The 21,577-nt window shown below is 46.1% G+C and overlaps 2 protein-coding genes across 3 annotated transcripts in view; one reads left to right on the top strand and one right to left on the bottom strand.

Annotated features, from left to right (window-relative positions):
* Nucleotides 1-3,523: 3,523 nt before the first annotated feature.
* NDUFB3 (NADH:ubiquinone oxidoreductase subunit B3) lies at nucleotides 3,524-21,542 on the bottom strand. 2 transcript variants are annotated; one of them, XM_054476862.2, is made up of 3 exons: nucleotides 21,246-21,542; nucleotides 14,274-14,403; nucleotides 3,524-3,743 (listed from the first exon to the last, which is right to left on the bottom strand). In XM_054476862.2, exons 2-3 carry the CDS (start codon nucleotides 14,399-14,401, stop codon nucleotides 3,587-3,589), a joined length of 285 nt encoding a protein of 94 aa, XP_054332837.1. In that variant the 5' UTR covers nucleotides 14,402-14,403; nucleotides 21,246-21,542; the 3' UTR covers nucleotides 3,524-3,586. The 2 variants fall into 2 exon arrangements, with proteins under 2 accessions (XP_054332837.1, XP_054332836.1); XM_054476861.2 differs by having other exon boundaries at nucleotides 20,954-21,488.
* The window catches only part of HYCC2 (hyccin PI4KA lipid kinase complex subunit 2), a 96,046-nt gene continuing 95,900 nt past the window's right edge, over nucleotides 21,432-21,577 (top strand). Inside the window, exon 1 of the mRNA XM_063648333.1 lies at nucleotides 21,432-21,460. The gene's annotated coding sequence lies outside the window, so the exon portion shown is untranslated. The remainder of the gene's footprint in view (nucleotides 21,461-21,577) is intronic.

The raw sequence follows: 21,577 nt of genomic DNA, 5'->3' as shown, positions 1-21,577 counted from the left end.
TGATCCTCCCACCTCGGCCTCCCAAAGTGCTGGGATTACAGATGTGGGCGACCACACCTTGCCTATTTTTAATTTTCTATCAATTACTGAGAAAGAAGTGTTAGAAATCTCCACACATATCATAATTTTGTTTGGTCTCTAAGTTTTCTTTGTTTTTGCTTTACATATTTTGAAGCTCTGTGCATAAACACTTAAGATTTCTTAGTTCCTCTTAATGAACTGACCCCTTCATTATTATGAAATGTCTCTCTCACAAGTAATGTTCTTCATTCTAAAATCTAGTTTGATATTAATATATTTCAACATTCTTTTCACTGGGGTTTTCATATGGGCAGTTTATAGATGGGTCTTGTTTTTTGCCGAAGTTGATTATTTCTGTCATTCATTCATTCATTTATGAGACAGGGTTAGGCTATCTCCCAGGCTGTAGTGCAGTGGCATTATCTTGGATCACTGCAACCTCTGCTTCCTGGGCTCATGCCATCCTCCCACCTCAGCCTCTCAAGTAGCTGGGACCACAGGCGTGCACCACCACACCCGTATAATTTTTGTATTGTTTGTAGAGACAGGTTTTTGCCATGTTGTCCGGTCTGGTTTTGAATTCCTGAGCTCAAGTGATCCGCCCACCTGGGCCTCCCAAAGTGCTGGGATTACAGGCCTGAGCCACTGTGCCTGGCCATCTCTTTTAATTGAAATGTTTTAGAGTGGGCTGGGTGCAGTGGCTCACGCCTGTAATCCAGCACTTTGGGAGGCCGAGGTGGGTGGATCATCTGAGGTCAGGAGTTTGAGACCAGCCTGGCCAACATGGTGAAACCCCGTCTCTACTAAAAATACAAAAATTAGCTGGGCAGGTGGCAAGTGCCTGTAATCACAGCTACTCAGGAGGCTGAAACAGAAGAATTGCTTGAACTTGGGAGGTGGAGGTTGCAGTGAGCTGAGATCTAACCACTGCACTCCAGCCTGGGTGACAGAGCAAGACTCCGTCTCAAAAAAAAAAAAAAAAAAAAAGAAATGTTTCAGAGTTTAAACTTTAGGCAATTTACATTTAATATAATTATCAATATGGTTAATTTAAATCTATCATCTTGCTATTTCTATTTGTCCCATTGATCTTTTTCCTTTTAAACTCTTTCCTTTTGCTTCTGGTATCCTGCCAGAAGATAGAGACTATAAATTCCAAAAACAAAAACAAGACAGGCGGGGCGTGGTGTCTCACACCTGTAATCCCAGCACTTTGAGAGGCTGAGACAGGTGGATCACTTGAGCTCAGGAGTTTGAGACAGCCTGGGCAACATGGCGAAATCCAGTCTTTACCAAAAATACAAAAAATTAGCTGGCTGTGGTGGCACTCGCCTGTAGTCCCAGCTACTTGAGAGGCTGAGGTGGGAGGATTGCTTGAGCCTGGGAGGCGGAGGTTGCAGTAAGCTGCGATCGGGCTACTGCACTCCATCCTGGGCAACAGAGTGAGACCCTATCTCAACAAACAAACAAAACACAGAGAAGAAAGTATGTATTAAATTTTATCTAAATTAAAAAATAAACTTTCCTTTTTTTGCATGGAGTCTTTTTTATGTTTCATATTACCATATTCTATTTACCACTATCAGTTTATTAGAAATTCATTTCACTTTAGCATTGCTTTACATTTAAAAACAATTTATGAGAAAAAGTCACCTTGGGTGTGGTGGCTCACACCTGTAATCCCAGCACTTTGGGAGGCCAAGGCAGGTGGATCACATGAGGTCAGGAGTTCAAGACTAGCCTGGCCAACATGACAAAACCTGTTTCTACTAAAAATACAAAAATTTGCTGGGCGTGGTGGTGGGTGCCTGAAATCCCAACTACCTGGCAGGCTGAGGCAGGAGAATCACTTGAACCCAGGAGTTAGAGGTTGTAGTGAGCTGAGATTGTGCCACTGCCCACCCCTCTAGGCTGGGAGGAAGACTCATTCTCAAACCAAAAAAAAAAAAGAAAAAAAATTCACCTTGGGATTTTCTGTTTCATTATTTAAACAAAATTATCACCCCTCCTCAATGAGTGTTACATCTATTTTTTTTGTTTGTTTTTTTGGAGACAGACTCTTGCTCTGTCACCCAGGCTGGAGTGCAATAGCGTGATCTTGGCTCACTGGAACCTCTGCCTACTAGGATCAAGTGATGCTCCTGCCTCAGCCTCCCAAGTACTTGGGATTACAGGTGCCTGCCACCATGTCTGGCTAATTTTTGTTTTTTTAGTAGAGTTGGGGTTTCACCATGTTGGCCAGGCTGGTCTCCAACTCCTGAGCTCAAGTGATCTGCCCACCTCGGCCTCCCAAAGTGTTGGGATTACAGGCATCAGCCACTGTACCTGACCAAATTTTTAATTAGGGATATAATTAAATTTTAAAAAGTCAATGATGTTAGGAGAATGTCTAGTTTATTGTTAGAAATACAGAAAAAGGTCAGCCGCGGTGGGTCATGCCTGTAATCCCAGCACTTTGGGAGGCCAAGGTAAGTAGATCATTTGAGCCCAGGAGTTTGAGACCAGCTTGGGCAACAAGGCGAAACCCCATCTCTACTAAAAATACAAAAAGATAGCCTGGTGTGGTGGAAGGATCCCTTGAGCCCAGGGAGGCTGAGGCTGCAGGGAGCCAAGATCACTCTCCCACTGCACTCCAGTCTGGGTGACAGAGCAAAACCCTATCTCAAAAAACAAAAAAAAGAAGAAAAAAAGTAAGGTTTTTCATGACATAAGAGCAATGAGGACTAAGGACTAAGAGGACTAAGCAAGAGTAGAAAATACCACAAAATACCACAATTAAGAAAAATGAACATGATACATGGATGTGTCAACCAGAAAAGGGCAGTGAGTATTTACAGCAGAATCGGGGTTCCTCTAAACCATCTGAAGAGGATGATAAAAGCAGCAAGGCCAGCCGGGCGCGGTGGCTCACACCTGTAATCCCAGCACTTTGGGAGGCTGAGGTGGGTGGATCACGAGGTCAGGAGATTGAGACCATCCTGACTAACACGGTGAAACCCTGTCTCTACTGAAAATACAAAAACAAAATTAGCTGGGCGTGGTGGTGGGCGCCTGTAGTCCCAGCTACTTGGGAGGCTGAGGCAGAATGGTGTGAACCCGGAAGGCAGAGCTTGCAGTAAGCTGAGATCACGCCACTGTACTCCAGCCTGGGCGACAGAGCGAGACTCCATCTCAAAAAAAAAACAGCAAAGCCAACTCCCATTTAAACACTTGTTAGTGCCAGCTAGGTCAGGACTACTTAAAAAAAAAAAAAAAAGATTAAAAAAAACTTCTTAGAACATGTCCATTTGCTCAGCCAACTATATGATGCCTGCCTGCTATATGCAGAATGCACTACTGCTGTTCTCCAACCCCCTATGTATTCTAAACCAAATCTGATACGGCTTGAGACACTTTTTTTTTTTTTTAAGAATGACAAAAATAGATTGGCATATATATATATTTTATTTTACTTTATTAAATCTTACTAATATTCTGTAAGGGACAAACCAGACGAGTAGGCTACAGTGAAGAAATTTTATTTTGGAGAGTTAAGAAACCACTATGATACTTCCAGGTATTATCTTCAGTGATGCTTCTTATCTTTATTCAGGGACTTCAGGTAATATTCAGCTCCTACAGCTACCACAAATGCAGCAAATCCCCATTTGAATCCTTTAAAGAATACATCAAAAAAGGAAACACTCTTTGTAAAGCCGCCCATGTATCTCCAAGCTTCATTGCTAGAAAAAAAAAAAAAAGAAAAAATTATAATCATACACAACTTGTGTGTATGTACGTTGAAGACATTTAATTTTCATCTTTCTAACTGACTTAAATGCTACCCTACAGAAGATCATTTAAGTGAATCGCAATAGGAATCTTTCTGTGGCATAGGATAATTAAGTATATGCCCAAGTTTCACATATAAAATAGAAGAATAAACACTTGATGGTTTCACATTTAATAGTCATATGCCTCAGGATTTTACAGAACCCTCAAATGCAAGATTCACGTCAGCTTATCTGTCACAGGTCAGATGGACTCTGCCCACACTAGTCATTACAACATCACGGAAAGATGAAGTTAGAGACTTGGTATTCATCTTTGGTATGCCACTTATATTAGATTCACAATCTTGTAGGCTGGGCAAGATACTTAGCCTGTCATGGTCTGCTTCCTGTTCTATTCAATGATAATTATTATCTACTTTATAATATCATAAAGACTAAACAGGCTCATGCATGATATACTTTGGCAGAGGAGTATGGAGTATGTAACACTTGACATTATTGTTACTATTCAAAAGGATCTCCGCTTCTCCCTACCATAGCAGCCTAAATTTTGGAAGATTGATACACTGCTCTGGTCTGATAAGGGCAAGCCAATGAAAAAATCATGTTATGAAAAACAAAAACTATTTAACTCTAGAAATATGACTTAGGAAATACGAGAGCTAATTAAATCTAACTGAGATACCAAAACCAGACAAAGATGTTAGAAGAAAAGCAGCTAAAGAATAATATCCCTCATGAACATAGATGCAAATATTCTTTTTTTGGTGGGGGGGACGGAGTCTTGCTCTGTCACTGAGGCTAGAGAGCAGTGGCACAATCTCAGCTCACTGCAACCTCCACCTCCTGGATTCAAGTGATTCTCCCACCTCAGCCTCCCGAGTAGCTGGGATTACAGGCACGCACCACCATGCCCTGCTAATTTTTGTTTGTTTGTTTATTTATTTATGACAGAGTCTCACTCTGTTGCCCAGGCTGGAGTGCAGTGGCGTGATCTCAGCTTACTGCAACCTCCGCCTCCCAGGTTCAAGCAATTCTCTGCCTCAGCCTCCTGAGTAGCTGGGATTATAGGTGCCTGCCACCATGTCCGACTAATTTTTGCATTTTTTTTTTTTTTTTGAGATGGAGTCTCGCACTGTCGCCCCGCACTGTCGCCTGGGCTGGAGTGCGATGGCGCGATCTCGGCTAACTGAAACCTTCACCTCCTGGGTTCACGGGATTCTCCTGCCTCAGCCTCCCTAGTAGCTGGGATTATAGGCGCACACCACCATATCCAGCTAATTTTTTGTATTTTTAGTAGAGACGGGGTTTCACTATGTTGGCCAGACTGGTCTCGAACTCCTGACCTTGTGATTCGCCCACCTCGGCCTCCCAAAGTGCTAGGATTACAGGCATGAGCCACCCCACTCGGCCGTATTTTTTTTTTTTTTTTAGTAGAGACAGGGTTTCACCGTATTGGACAGGCTGGTCTCGAACTCCTGACCTCGTGATCCGCCCGCCTTGGCCTCCCAAAGTGCTGGGATTACAGGCATGAGCCACCGCGCCAGGCCAATTTTTGTAATTTTAGTAGAGACAGGGTTTTGCCATGTTGGCCAGGCTGGTCTCAAACTTCCAGCCTCAAGTGATCCGCCTGCCTTGGCTTCCCAAAGTGCTGGGATTACAGGCATGAGCCACCACACCTGGCGCAAATATTCTTAACAAAATTTTAAAAAATTGAATCCAGCAGCATATAAAAATGGTAATACATCATAATAAAGTAGGGTTCACTCCAGGAATGCAAGATTGGCTTATATTTGAAAATTAATAGAAGTAATTCGCCATATTAACAGAATAAAAAGGAAAAACTATGAACATCTCAACAGATGCAGAAAAAGCATTTAACAAAATCCAATATCCATTAATGGTAATAACAGGATGGGCACGGTGGCTCACGCCTGTAATCCCAGCACTTTGGGAGGTCGAGGCATGTGGATCACCTGAGGTCGGGAGCTTGAGACCAGCCTGGCCAACGTTTTAGTCTCTACTAAAAAAACAAAATTAGCCGGGTATGGTGGCACATGCCTGTAATCCCAGCTACTCGGGAGGCAGAGGCAGGAGAATCGCTTGAACCTGGTAGGCAGAGGTTGCGGTGAGCCAAGATCTCGCCATTGCACTCCAGCCTGGGCAACAAGAGCAAAACTCTTGTCTCAAAAAAAAAAAAGAAATAATAAACAATGAAACACTTAGTAATCTAGAAATAGAGAGAAATTCCTCATCTTGATTAAAGGTACCTAGGAGATCACTGTAAGAAACATCATACTAAGTGGTGACCCACTCAATGTTTTCTCCCAGTTGGGAATAAGGCAAGGACGTCCACCACTTTCATTCAACATTATAGTAGTGGTGTGCTCTCCCTCTCCCTCTCCCTCTCCCTCTCCCTCTCCCTCTCCCTCTCCCTCTCCCTCTCCCTCTCCCTCTCCCTCTCCCTCTCCCTCTCCCTCTCCCTCTCCCTCTCCCTCTCCCTCTCCCTCTCCCTCTCCCTCTCCCTCTCCCTCTCCCTCTCCCTCTCCCTCTCCCTCTCCCTCTCCCTCTCCCCTCTCCCTCTCCCTCTCCCTCTCCCTCTCCCTCTCCCTCTCCCTCTCCCTCTCCCTCTCCCTCTCCCTCTCCCTCTCCCTCTCCCTCTCCCTCTCCCTCTCCCTCTCCCTCTCCCTCTCCCTCTCCCTCTCCCTCTCCCTCTCCCTCTCCCTCTCCCTCTCCCTCTCCCTCTCCCTCTCCCTCTCCCTCTCCCTCTCCCTCTCCCTCTCCCTCTCCCTCTCCCTCTCCCTCTCCCTCTCCCTCTCCCTCTCCCTCTCCCTCTCCCTCTCCCTCTCCCTCTCCCTCTCCCTCTCCCTCTCCCTCTCCCTCTCCCTCTCCCTCTCCCTCTCCCTCTCCCTCTCCCTCTCCCTCTCCCTCTCCCTCTCCCTCTCCCTCTCCCTCTCCCTCTCCCTCTCCCTCTCCCTCTCCCTCTCCCTCTCCCTCTCCCTCTCCCTCTCCCTCTCCCTCTCCCTCTCCCTCTCCCTCTCCCTCTCCCTCTCCCTCTCCCTCTCCCTCTCCCTCTCCCTCTCCCTCTCCCTCTCCCTCTCCCTCTCCCTCTCCCTCTCCCTCTCCCTCTCCCTCTCCCTCTCCCTCTCCCTCTCCCTCTCCCTCTCCCTCTCCCTCTCCCTCTCCCCTCTTTTTTCGGTCTCCCTCTCCTTCTTTTTTCGGTCTCCCTCTGTTGCCGAAGCTGGACTGTACTGCCGGGATCTCGGCTTGCTGCAACCTCCCTGCCTCGGGCTCCTGTGACTCTCCTGCCTTGGCCTGCCGAGTGCCTGGGATTGCAGGCGCGCGCCGCCACGCCTGAATGGTTTTTGTATTTTTGGTGGAGACGGGGTTTCGCCGTGTTGACCGGGCTGGTCTCCAGCTCCTGGCCTCGAGTGATCTGCCTGCCGCGGCCTCCCGAGGTGCTGGGATTGCAGACGGAGTCTCGCTAACTCAATGCTCAATGGTGCTCAGGCTGGAGTGCAGTGGTGTGATCTCGGCTCTCTGCAACCTCCACCTACCAGCCTCCTGCCTTGGCCTCTTAAAGTGCTAAGATTACAGCCTCTGCCCCACCGCCACCCCGTCTAGGAAGTGAGGAGCGTCTCTGCCTGGCCGCCCATCGTCTGGGATGTGAGGAGCCCCTCTGCCCGGCCGCCCTATCTGGGAAGTGAGGAGCACCTCTGCCCGGCCGCCCATCATCTGGGATGTGAGGAGCGCCTCTGCCCGGCTGCCACCCCGTCTGGGAGGAAGTGAGGAGCGCCTCTGCCCGGCTGCCCCGTCTGGGAGATGAGGAGCACCTCTGCCCGGCCGCCCCGTCTGGGAGGAAGTGAGGAGCGCCTCTGCCCTGTTGCCCTATCTGGGAAGTGAGGAGCGCCTCTGCCTGGCCGCCACCCCGTCTGGGAAGTGAGGAGCGCCTCTGCCCGGCTGCCACCCCATATGGGAAGTGAGGAGCGCCTCTGCCCAGCCGCCCCTTCTGGGAGGTGAGAAGCGCCTCTGCCCAGCCGCCCCGTCTGGGAGGTGAGGAGTGCCTCTGCCCGGCCGCCCCGTCTGGGAGGTGAGGAGCGCCTCTGCCTGGCCGCCACCCCGTCTGGGAGGAAGTGAGGAGCACCTCTGCCCAGCTGCCCCATCTGGGAAGTGAGGAGCGCCTCTGCCCGGCTGCCACCCCCTATGGGAAGTGAGGAGCGCCTCTGCCCGGCCGCCCACTCTGGGAAGTGAGGAGCGCCTCTGCCCGGCCGCCCACTCTGGGAGGTGAGGAGTGCCTCTGCCCGGCCGCCCCGTCTGGGAGGTGAGGAGCGCCTCTGCCTGGCCGCCACCCCGTCTGGGAGGAAGTGAGGAGCACCTCTGCCCAGCTGCCCCATCTGGGAAGTGAGGAGCGCCTCTGCCCGGCTGCCACCCCCTATGGGAAGTGAGGAGCGCCTCTGCCCGGCCGCCCACTCTGGGAAGTGAGGAGCGCCTCTGCCCGGCCGCCCACTCTGGGAGGTGAGGAGTGCCTCTGCCCGGCCGCCCCGTCTGGGAGGTGAGGAGCGCCTCTGCTTGGCCGCCACCCCGTCTGGGAGGAAGTGAGGAGCACCTCTGCCCGGCCGCCCACTCTGGGAGGTGAGGAGCGCCTCTGCCTGGCCACTCCGTCTGGGAAGGGAGGAGCGCCTCTGCCTGGCCACCCCATCTGGGAGGTGAGGAGCGCCTCTGCCCGGCTGCCACCCCGTCTGGGAGGAAGTGAGGAGCACCTCTGCCCGGCTGCCCCATCTGGGAAGTGAGGAGCACCTCTGCCCGGCCGCCACCCCATATGGGAAGTGAGGAGCGCCTCTGCCTGACCACTCCGTCTGGGAGGTGAGGAGCGCCTCTGCCCGGCCGCCCCGTCTGGGAGGTGAGGAGTGCCTCTGCCCGGCCGTCACCCCGTCTGGGAGGAAGTGAGGAGCACCTCTGCCCGGCTGCCCCGTCTGGGAGATGAGGAGCACCTCTGCCCGGCCGCCCCGTCTGGGAGATGAGGAGCACCTCTGCCCGGCCGCCCCGTCTGGGAGGTGAGGAGTGCCTCTGCCCGGCTGCCACCCCGTCTGGGAGGAAGTGAGGAGCACCTCTGCCCGGCCGCCCCCTCTGGGAAGTGAGGAGCGCCTCTGCCTGGCCGCCACCCCATCTGGGAGGAAGTGAGGAGCGCCTCTGCCTGGCTGCCCCATCTGGGAAGGGAGGAGCACCTCTGCCCGGCCGCCACGCCGTCTGGGAAGTGAGGAGCGCCTCTGCCTGGCTGCCCCATCTGGGAAGGGAGGAGCACCTCTGCCCGGCCGCCACACCGTCTGGGAAGTGAGGAGCGCCTCTGCCTGGCTGCCCCATCTTGGAAGGGAGGAGCACCTCTGCCCGGCCGCCACACCGTCTGGGAAGTGAGGAGCGCCTCTGCCTGGTCGCCCCGTCTAGGAGGTGAGGAGCGCCTCTGCCCGGCCGCCCAGTCTGGGAAGTGAGGAGCGCCTCTGCCCGGCCGCCCTGTCTGGGAGGTGAGGAGCGCCTCTGCCTGGCCACCACCCCATCTGGGAGGAAGTGAGGAGCGTCTCTGCCCGGCCGCCCCGTCTGGGAAGTGAGGAGCGCCTCTGCCCGGCCACCCCCTCTGGGAAGTGAGGAGCGCCTCTGCTCGGCCGCCCCCTCTGGGAAGTGAGGAGCGCCTCTGCTCGGCCGCCCCGTCGGGGAAGTGAGGAGCGCCTCTGCCCGGCCGCCCCGTCTGGGAGGTGAGGAGCGCCTCTGCCCGGCTGCCACCCGGTCTGGGAGGAACTGAGGAGCGCCTCTGCCTGGGCGGCCCCGTCTGGGAAGCGAGGAGCGCCTCTGCCCGGGCGGCCCCGTCGGGGAAGTGAGGAGCGCCTCTGCCCGGCCGCCCCGTCTGGGAGGAGAGGAGCGCCTCTGCCCGGGCGGCCCCGTCTGGGAAGCGAGGGGCGCCTCTGCCCAGCCGCCCTGTCTGGGAGGTGAGGAGCGCCTCTGCCCGGCTGCCCTGTCTGGGAGGTGTACCCAACAGCTCCGAAGAGACAGCGACCATCGGGAGCGGGCCATGAGGACGATGGCGGTTTTGTTGAAGAGAAGGGGAGGAAGTGTGGGGAAAGGAAGGAGAGATCAGATTGTTGCTGTGTCTGTGTAGAAAGGGGTGGGCATAGGAGACTCCATTTTGTTCTGACTAGGAGAAATTCTTCTGCCTTGGGATGCTGTTGATCTATGGCCTTTCCCCCAGCCCCCTGCTCTCTGAAACATGTGCTGTGTCAACTCAGGGTTAAATGGATTAAGGGTGGTGCAAGATGTGCTTTGTTAAACAGATGCTTGAAGGCAGCATGCTCTTTAAGAGTCATCACCACTCCCTAATCTCAAGTACTCAGGGGCACAAACACTGCAGAAGGCCGCAGGGTCCTCTGCCTAGGAAAACCAGAGACCTTTGTTCATGTGTTTATCTCCTGACCTTCTCTCCACTATTATCCTAGGACCCTGCCATATCCCCCTCTCCGAGAAACACCCAAGAATGATCAATAAATACTTCAGAAATTAAAAAAAAAAAATAAATAAATAAATAAATAAATAAATAAATAAAAAAAAAGAAAAAGACAAAAAAAAAAAAAAAAAAAAAAAAAAAAAACATTATAGTAGTGGTGTTAGCCAGTACAAAAATGCAAGAAAAAGAAATAAAAAGTTTACAGATTGAAAAGGAAGAAGTAACAATGTATTTGTAGACAGAATGATTGTTTATGAAGAACATTCTAAGAAATCTGTAAAAAAAATCTACTTGAACTAAAAAGTGAATTTATCAAGGTAACGAGATATAAAATCAACATATAAAAGTCAACTGCGTTTACAAGTATTAGCAATGAACAACTGGAAGTTGAGATTTTAAAATACTATTTACAATAGCATCAAAAATTAAAATAATTCGAGCTGGGTGCTGTAGCTCAGATCTGTAATTCCAGCACTCTGAGAGGCTGAGGTGGTCAAATCACGTGAGCTCAGGATTTTGAGACCAGCCTAGACAATACAGGAAAACCTCGTCTCAACAAAAAACACAAAAATTAGCTGGGCATGGTGGCATGCACCTGTAGTTCCAGCTACTCGGGAGGCTGAGGTGGGAGGATGATTTTAGCCCAGGAGGTAGAGGCTGCAATGAGCCAAAACAGCATCATTGCACTCCATCCTGGGCGACGGAGACTCCATCTCCCAAAACAAACAAACAAACAAACAAACAACGCCAGGCCTGATGGCTCACACCTGTAATCCTAGCACTTTGGGGGGCTGAGGCGAGCAGATGACTTGAGGTCAGGAGTTCAAGACCAGCCTGGCCAACATGGTGAAACCCCATCTCTACTAAAAAAATACAAAAATTAGGCCTGGCACGGTGGCTCATGCCTGTAATCCCAGCACTTTGGGAGGCCGAGGTGGGCGGATCATGAGGTCAGGATATCGAGACCATTCTGGCTAACACGGTGAAACCCCGTCTCTACTAAAAAATACAAAAAATTAGCCAGGCATAGTGGTGGGCGCCTGTAGTCCCAGCTACTCGAGAGGCTGAGGCAGGAGAATGGTATGAACCCAGGAGGCGGAGCTTGCAGCTTGCAGTGAGCGGAGATCGTGCCACTGCACTCCAGCCTGTGTGACAGAGCGAGACTCCATTTCAAAAAAAAAAATTAGCTGGGCGTGGTGGTGCACGTCTGTAATCCCAGCTACTCAAGAGGCTGAGGCAGGAGAATTGCTTGAACCCAGGAGGCAAAGGTTGCAGTAAGCCAAGATCGTGCCACCGCACTCCAGCCTGGGCGACACAGTGAGACTCTGTCTCCCAGAAAAAAAAATAATAATAAAATAAATAATTAATTCAGTATAAATTTAATAAAATATGTGCAAGACCTGTACATAAAGCAATAAAATACTGCTGATAAAATGAACAAGACCTAAATTGCCCATTGACTAGAAGACTTAATATTGTTAAGACATGACTTATCCCTAAATTTTTTGTTTTCTTTAAGACGGAATCTTACTCTGTTGCCCAGGCTGGAGTGCAGTGGCATGATCTTGGTTCACTGCAACTTCCGCCTCCCGGGTTCAAGTGATTCTCCTGTCTCAGCCTCCTGAGTAGCTGGGATTACAGGTACCCGCTACCACACCTGGCTAATTTTTGTATTTTTAGTAGAGACAGGGTTTACCATATTGCCCAGGCTGGTCTCGAACACCTGACCTTAAGTGATCCACGCGCCTCGGCCTCCCAAAGTGCTGGAATTACAGGTGTGAGCCACCATGTCTGGCCCCTAAATTGATGGGAATCTGATTCAATGTGGATGTGAAATAGATTCCCATTGTGAATCTATGTGAAACAGATCCAATGTGATCCCAATTAAAATCCAAGCAGGGATTTTAATAGAAATTGTCAGGTTAATTCCAAAGTTTATATGTAAATGCAAAGGACCTAGAATAGCTAAAACAATTTTTTACAGGTTGGAGATCTTGGCCGGGCACGGTGGCTTACACCTGTAATCCCAGCACTTTGGGAGGCTGAGGTGGGTGGATCATGAGGTCGGGAGATCCAGACCATCCTGTCTAACATGGTGAAACCCCGTCTCTACTAAAAATACAAAAAATTAGCAGGGCATGGTGGCAGGCACCTGTAGTCCCAGCTATTCCGGAGGCTGAGGCAGGAGAATGGCGTGAACCCGGGAGGTGGAGCTGGCAGCGAGCCAGATTGCGCCACTGCACTCTAGCCTGGGCGACAGAGCGAGACTCTGTCTCAAAAAAAAAAAAAAAAAAAAAAAAAAAAAAAGTTGGAGATCTTATGCTATGTGATTTAAAGACACTGTGGTATTGGCATAAGGGTGGACATATTAATGAGGGTAACAGAGTAGAGTCCAGACATAGATCCCATAGATACAGTCAACTGATTTTTTTATTTTCTTGAGAAGGTCTCTCTCTGTTGCCCAGGCTGGAGTGCAGTGGCCAGATCGTGGCTCACTGCCGCCTGGACATTCTGGGCTCAAGTGATCTGCCCACCTCAGCCTCCTGAGTAGCTGGGACTACATGTGTGTGTCATCACATCTGGCAATTCTTAAAATTTTTTTGTAGAGACAAAGTCTCCCTGTACTGCCTAGGCTGGTTTCAAAATCCTGGGCTCAAGCGATCCGCCTGCCTTGGCCTCCCAATGTGCTGGAATTACAGGTGCAAGCCACCACCCACATTGAGTGTCAAAAATCACTCAATGGATTTTTGACAACATTATTAAGGTAATTCAACGGAGGTATAATAATTTTTTAATAAATGGTGCTGGAGCAACTGGATGCACATATGTAAAAATACTAATCTTCATCCTTACTTCATATGACACAAAAATGAACTCAAAACAGATCACAGAATGTAAGAAGAACTATAAAAGCTTCTAGAAGAAAGCATAGAAGATAATCTTAGGGTGCAAAAAGGATACATTGTAAAATTTAAAAATTGCTAAATTGTGAATTCATCAAAATTTAAAACTCTCTGAAAGACATTATTCAGAAAATAAAAAGATAAGCCACACTGTGAGAAAAAACATTTGCAAACCTTAAAAAAAATTGTTTTAAGTCCTTGCACAGGGCCATACTAACTTCTCTGTATTACAATTTTAGTATATATGTTTCTGAAGCAAGCACCACAGAACTTTTATCTATAAAGGACTTACACTCAAAACAGGTGAATTTCGCTATATATAAACGATATCTCAATAAAGTCGATTTTAAAATTTTAATGTGGCTGGCTGTAGTGGCTCATGCCTGTAATCATAACACTTTGGGAGGCCAAGGTGGGCAGATCGCTTCACCTCAGGAGTTTGAGACCAGCCTGGGCAACATGGCGAAACCCTGTCTCTACTAACAATATAAAAATTAGCTGCGCATGGTAGCCCATGCCTGTAGTCCCAGCTACTAGGGAGGCTGGAGTGGGAGGATCGCTTAAGCCTGGGAGATGGAGGTTGCTGTGAGCACACCACTGCACTCCAGTCTGGGTGACAGAGTGAGACCTTGTCTCAAAACAAACAAAAAACTTTTAAAGTAGCCAGGCGTGGTGGCTCATGCCTGTAATCCCAGCACTTCGGGAGGCTGAGGCAGGCGGATCATGAGGTCAGGAGATCGAGACTATCTTGGCCAACATGGTGAAATCCCGTCTCTACTAAAAATACAAAAAGTAGCTGGGCATGGTGGCGCGTGCCTGTAATCCCAGCTGCTTGGGAGGCTGAGGCAAGAGAATCACTTGAACCCGAGTGGCGGAGGCTGCAGTGAGCTGAGATCACGCCACTGCACTCCAGCCTGGCAACACAGCAAGACACCGTCTCAAAAACAAAACAAAACAAAAACCAAAAAAAAACCTTTAAAGTAAAAAGCCATTTTTCATGATTCTCTAAGGAGAATACATTGAAAAGCAACATAGACACTTGATTCTCTAGGATACATTCTATCTAAATTACTTAATTCATCTTACCGGCCCCATGGATCCCTTAGCCCTTTTGCAGCCAGCTTCTTCTGGATAGTTTCTAATGGTGTCCCTTCTATCTTCCATTGTTTATAATCTGGAAGTTCCATTTTATGATGTCCATGTTCATGGGCCATGTCTATAAGGAAAAGATTAACACAAGTGAGAAATATGCAAATTGTAGATATCAAATACCCAAATTTATTGTTTACGTTTTAAGGTGAAGCATTTAATATTTAAAAAAAAAGCCAATATAAATACTTGAAAATTCCAGTTAAAGGATTTTATAAAAGTGTCTTATTCTACAACCACGTTCACAGTTAGGAAATACACATACACAAAATATAAAAAAGAAAAATAATTGGCAATCTCACCACTCAGAGATAACCACTTACTATCTGGTTCTTTTCTTCATTATAGTAATAGTAAACATTTATTGAGTTCTATGTGCCAGTTGTACTATGCTAAAATGCTTTATGTGTATTAACTCCATTACCTATAAAACAACTCTTTGAACTTAAATAATGAGTATCCCCATTTTACAGATGAGGACAATGAGACTCCAAGCAGTTAAGTAACTTTCCAAAGGTTAACAAAAATAGTAATGGTACAGCTGGGATTAGAACCTTGCAGTTTGGTTTTAGAACCCTGCTCCTAACTTCTTCGTCTTCTTATTTTTTGAGACGGAGTCTTGCTCTGTCGCTCAGGCTGGAGTGCAGTGGTGCGATCTTGGCTCACTGCAAGCTCCGCCTCCTGGGTTCACGCCATTCTCCTGCCTCAGCCTGGCGAGTAGCTGGGACTACAGGTGCCCGCCACCACGCCTGGCTAATTTTTTGTAATTTTAGTGGAGACGGGGTTTCACCATGTTAGCCAGGATGGTCTCGATCTCCTGACCTTGTGATCCACCCACCTTGGCCTCCCAAAGTGCTGGGATTACAGGCATGAGCCACCGCGCCCGGCCCCCTGCTCCTAACTTCTAAGCAATATTGTTTTCCTTTTGAATCCTTTCATAATGCATAAATATATATAACAAAAAGGTTATACATCCTGTTTTAAAAATTTTCTTTAGACGATTCTTTTAAAATGCAATGCTTTTAAATATATATGATTACATGAAACGTTTCTTTAAAGAGGCAGGTCGTAAATATTTTAGGCTTTGTGGGTAAAAGAGGTAAAATCAAGGCAATTATGTAGGTACATTTACAGGAAAAGAAAACACACTTCCGCAAATACCTTATTGATAAAATTCAAAATGTAGTAAGTAACTGAGTACAATTTTTTTTGTAATACAGGTCTACCGACGAAAAAAATGGAACTCCCCTTTTGAGGGGTAACATTTTGCTTAACTGGGGCTCAAAGTTAGTGATCCTTAGCATCAAAGTGATTACAAATGTTCATTTGTAAAAACCATTCTTAGCTCATGGACCTTACAAAAATAGGCACTGGGCTGGATTTGGTCCACAGGCTGCAGTTTGCCGATCCCTGAACTGGGCCAACAGATACCTTAGGACTCCTTTTTAATCAATAAATTTGCTTTCTTAAATAAAACATGTCCTCAATGGTTATATAAATACTTCGGTTTTACTAGTGTTATTTTAATATATAATATAAAAATAAACCAGCTCAGTCCTCATTTAAATTGCTAATTCAAATTAAGGGGTATGGCTTAGTAACACTATACTATAATTTGTGTAAGGTTGGCAGTAACAATCCTTTTATTTTTATTTTTTTTAATTTTTATTTTTCTAATTACTTGGCAAGCAGTAGCAATTCTATAATCACTGCTTTTCCGGAAGTAAAATCAAGTAATTATTATCATTATGCCCATATTTATAACTATGAACAGGCCCAATAAGGTAGGATTTCTTTTCTTTTCTTTTTTTTTTTGAGATGGCGTTTTGCTCTTTTTGCCCAGGCTGGAGTGCAATGGTGTGCAATCTCGGCTCACTGCAACCTCCACCTCCTGGGTTCAAGCGATTCTCCTGCCTCAGCCTCCTGAGTGGCTGGGATTACAGGCATGCGCCACCACGCCCGGCTAATTTTGTATTTTTAGTAGAGACGGAGTTTCCCCATGTTGGTCAGGCTGGTCTCGAACTCCTGACGTCAGGTGATCTGCCCTCCTCGGCCTCCCAAAGTGCTGGGATTACAGGCGTGAGCCACTGTGCCTGGCCTGGTAGGATTTCTTACATTGCATCTCAGAAAAGAGAGGTAATTATTAGAAAGTGTATATTAAAGACACATTATTGGGAGGCTGAGGGATGAGAATCGCTTGAACCCAGAAGGCAGAGGTTACAGTGAGCCAAGATGGTGCCACTGCACTCCAGCCTGGGCGACAGAGTGAGGCTCTCTCAAAAAATAAGTAGTTCCAAGATATGAGAAAAAAATTGTATATACTAACTGTGAAAAACCAAAACTTATTATTTGTAAACATGTTAAGATACTAAAAAACACTATGTTGATGATTTTCACATTTAATTATATATATATATATATACTTTTTTTTAAAGATAGAGGGTCTTGCTCTGGATCATAGCTCACTGCAGCCTCAAACTCCTGGGCTTAAGTGATTGTCCTGCCTCAGCCTCCTGAGTAGCTAGGACTGGAGTGTGCACAACGCCTGACTAGTTTTTAAATGTTTTATAGCGATGGACCCTCCCTATGTTGTCCAGGCTGGTCTCAAACTCCTGGCCTCAAGTGATCCTTGATCCTGTGGCATAGGCCTCCCAAAATGCTGGGATTACAGTGGGATTACAGCCACACCCAGGAGGATTTTCACATTTAAATGAAAATGAAAATGAAAACCAATACTCTCAAACACAAGTTAAAACTACAACACTTTAACTTGTGGTTGAGTTAAAACTTAAACACAAGTTAAAACTAAAATTAAATGTTTGAATGAAACATTTAACCCATTATTACTTGGTAGATTCAATAAAATGAACGAAAAAAATGGTGTCAGATTTCAGACTGACTTTTGAGACTGAATACATTTATTACGAACAAAGACCATTACAAGTGTTTATTTAGAATGATAATGCCTTGGCTTCTGCATACCATGTTTTCAAAAAATCTTTTTTAAAATAAGGCTTCATTTTAAAAACACTTAAAACAAGACAAACCCTTATTTTGATAAATGTCAATTCTAGAATATCAACCTGAGTGTCAGTGTATTTGGAAGAGAGTATAAAACAAAGGGTCAAGAATTTTGATAGAATAGTTTTTGAAAATAAAACTTGAAACATTACCATGGTATAAAGACTATTTTGAAATTACAATACTACTGTGCTTAAACAAGTAATCTGAAAGATAAATCTTTGAAAGAAAACATGAAAGCATACATACCCTAATTTCTCCTATAAAAGTTTATTTAAATACATTCAATGTATTTTCTCTTCTACCTAATTATTTCAGAAGTATCCTTTTCATAGGAATTTACTAAATATAACTGCTTTTTTTTTTTTTGAGACAGAGTCTCACTCTGTCGCCCAGGCTGTAGTGCAGTGGCACGATCTTGGCTCACTGCAACCTGTGCCTCCCAGGTTCAAGCAATTCTCCTGCCTCAGCCTCCCGAGTAGCTGGGACTACAGGCACCCGCCACCACGCCTGGCTAATTTTTTGTATTTTTTAGTAAAGACGGGGTTTCACCGTGTTAGCTAGGATGGTCTCGGTCTCCTGACCTTGTGATCCGCCCAGGTGGGTCTCCCAAAGTGCTGGGATTACAAGCATGAGCCACGGTGCCTGGCTAAATATAACATTTAAATGACTTTTCAAAAAGAGCAGAAAGGTGAAAACACTTTCTCTAGGAAGCCTTTCATTTTCTTTTTTCTCTTTCTTTTTTTTTTTACAGACAGGATCTTCCTACGTTGCCCAGGCTGCTGTTGAACTCCTGGCCTCAAGCATTTCTCCCTCCTTGGCCTCTCCTAAGATATTGGGACTACAGGCGTGAGCCAGGGCACCTGGCCCATTTTTCTTTTTAAACTTATTTCTGTTTCCAAATAGCCATAAATCAAACAATGATATCGTGACCCTGTAAAGTAAGAGCTTGAAATTCCCCTACTTTGCACTAGTAAAAGTAAAATCCAAGGCAAATCACTTAATTTCCCTGAACTTCAGTTTCTTCATATAACATGAGGATAAAACCTACCTTGCAAGATTGTGAGAGCTGAGGAAAACACATTGTGTGTGCCTTCTACTTTCATACTTAGGTGGTGAGAATGTAACTAAACACAACCATTCTGAAAAACTGGCAAGACCTACAAAGGCTGAACATGGCCGGGCACAGTGGCACACGCCTGTAATCCCAGCACTTTGGGAGGCCGAGGCAGGCGGATCACTTGAGGCCAGGAGTTGAGACCAGCCTGGCTAACGTGGGGAAACCCTGTCTCTACTAAAAATACAAAAATTAACCAGGTGTGGTGGCACACACCTGTAGTCCCAGCTACTCAGGAGGCTGAGGCAGGAGAAACAGTTGAACCCAGGAGGTGGAGGTTGCAGTGAGCCGAGATTGCACCACCGCACTCCAGCCTGGGTGACAGAGTGAGAGTCTATCTCAAAAAAAAAAAAAAAAAAAAAAAAAAAAGCTGAAAATATAAATACCTTATGGCCATCAATTCCACTCCTAGTACATATATTCTAGATAGACACCATCCAATATGGTAGCCACTAGCACTTGAAATGTAGCTGGTGCACTTGGTAACTGGGAATTTTAATTTAATTTTAATGAGCTTAATCTCAAAACAGATGATTAAATCGTTATTAGAAAATATTAATGTGTCTTTGGAGGCCAGGAGCGGTGGCTCACGCCTGTAATCCCAGCACTTTGGGAGGCTGAGGCAGGTGGAACACCTGAGGTCAGGAGTTCAAGAAAAGCCTAACCAACATGGCAAAACCCCGTCTCTACTAAAAATAAAAAAATTAGCTGGGCACGGTAGCGCATGCCTGTAGTTCCAGCTATTAGGGAGGGTGAGACAGAAGAATCACTTGAACCTGGGAGGTGAAGGTTGCACTGAGCCGAGATCGCGACTGCACTCCAGCCTGGGCGACAGAGTGAGACTCTGTCTCAAAAAATATACAAATAAAATAAATAAATAAAAGTGTCTTTGGAACAATTTGGATATATGAATCTACTTTATCAACTGTAAATCTTATAAACATAATCACAGATCAAAGGTTTATATTTATGGAATATAAAAAATATATTTAAAATATTTTCTTAGAGATATCAAGACTCTGGTCTCTAAAAACAAAACAAAACAAAAAAAAAACCAAATTTTTTTTTTTGAGATGGAGTCTCACTCTGTTGCCAGGCTGGAGTGCAGTGGGTGGTGCAATCTTGGCTCACTGCAACCTCCGCCTCCCAGGTTCTAGTGATTCTCCTGCTTCAGCCTCCCGAGTAGCTGGGATTACAGGTATGCACCACCACACCCGGCTAATTTTTTGTACTTTTAGTAGAGACTGGGTTTCACCATGTTGGTCAGAATGGTCTCGATCTCTGGACCTCATTATCCGCCTGCCTCGGCCACCCAAAGTGTTGGGATTACAGGCGTGAGCCACCGTGCCCAGCCTAAGAAATATGTTTTTAAAAGAATCTTTATAGCCACATTGTTTATTCTATCTCCCAACTGTAAACAACTCAAATGTCCAATAACAATAGAAGGGATTATGGTATAGTCACACTGTAGAATATTATACAACAAAAAATTACATGGAAAAGTATGATTGAATCTCCACAAATATGGATAATGAGCAAGGGGTGAGTCAGAAAAAAATACACATGCATCTGAACCCATTTATATAGACTGAAATGCCTAACAATTCATTTTTTAGGAATTCATCATAGATGGAAAAATTAAAATAAAACAAGTGAGTGCTTAGCACAAGTCAGGATAATGGTTATCTCTTGGTGGAGGAGATGGAATCACAGAAACATACAGGGAGATTCTAAGGCAGTGTTTTTCAACCAATTTTTAACTATTGTCCCTGTAAGGAACCTTTCTAGACATTTTATTCCTAATCACACCCCCCACCCATGAAAATTTAACACTACATATATACTGTATAACTGTTTATATACTGTGGCCCTTTGGAGGGACACAAATCATTGTAGTAACTAAGATTCCGACCCCAGCCCCACCAATTTTCAACCCCTTGGAATGTGAAATCACCCCTGTTAAGACTGTATGTTCTAAGTTATTAGCAATTTTTTTATTTTCTAATCTAAGAGGTGGTTACAGGAGTGTCTGCTTCTGTTAGTTATAATTTTTTTAAATGTATGTTTTATACACCCTTCTGTATATATACTTGACAATAAAAAATAAAAATAGAAAAATTGACTTAAATTGTGCTGAGGACTGAAAAATGGTGGTTATTTCCGTTTCAGAGCAGCTCAAATAATAACAGTAAGGAAATTAGTTAAATAAAGGAAAAACATGCAACCAAAAATTTTAAAAGATATCTGTGTCTGAAGTGAATCTAAAAGTCTGATGAAGATCAACCTCCACTAAAGGAAGCTGGCTCTAAGAAAATGTGCTGGTATCCTTCCCCTAAGAAAGAAATAAGAAGATAATGCTACTTCCACTACATGCAATTTTAGTTTACCGAAGACTACCAAGTATATATTTAACTTCCTCGTATTAAAAACTGTGATTATATGAATATTACGAAATAAAAAACAAATGAACTGTTATTACTTTTAGTGATGCTGTTCTTCTGCCTTTGCGATCGAAAGACAATTTTGCGTGTGGCAGAAGCGGGAAAAAGCACCTGGATTTAACAACTACAGTAATGCTCACTGAATCCTCCAACCACCTCTTCCTACCCCAACTGTAAACTAGGACTTCATTAGTTCTCGCCTGCTAGTTCTTTGATCTCCCTCCCAGCCTCCCATCATTCTCCATTTAGTCTCTCCTTTTCTGCACTCCCCAGAATAGAGGCTAGCTCTTAATCCTAATCAACGGGCCTCCCACCAACTCCCTAATTTACCTGACAGTAATCTGACCTCTCAGGACACTCAACTCTGCAACCGGAGCCAACCGGAAACGGAGGTTGTCACCTCGAGTTTCTCACGGCAGGAAAGCGGAGAAGCCGCTTAACGTTCCGGTACTGGGTTAGAGATTCCTGAATCAGGTAGAGATTACATGAGGGACGCTGGAAGTCGATTATTTTCCCCATATATGTGCATCCTCAATCTGACTGAGGTAACAGATACTGTAGAAAAGAGAAGGGCGGGGAAGATAATATGTTTTCCTTGCTTGGAGACGGAATCCTTACACACCGCACAGAGGGCGGGGCCGCGGGCATACTGCAGCCAATAA

Source organism: Pongo pygmaeus, chromosome 11 (assembly GCF_028885625.2).
Source record: "Pongo pygmaeus isolate AG05252 chromosome 11, NHGRI_mPonPyg2-v2.0_pri, whole genome shotgun sequence".
NCBI classification, from domain to species: Eukaryota; Metazoa; Chordata; class Mammalia; order Primates; family Hominidae; genus Pongo; species Pongo pygmaeus.
This window is presented reverse-complemented; position numbering and strand designations above follow the sequence as displayed.

Bases quoted from the DNA above. Each gene is read 5' to 3' on its own strand.
- NDUFB3 (XM_054476862.2), bottom strand. From the start codon at position 14,401: ATGGCCCATGAACATGGACATCATAAAATGGAACTTCCAGATTATAAA. The intron at 3,744-14,273 runs GTAAGATGAATT...TTTTTTTTCTAG, and splicing joins CTAAGGGATCCATGGGGCCG to CAATGAAGCTTGGAGATACA.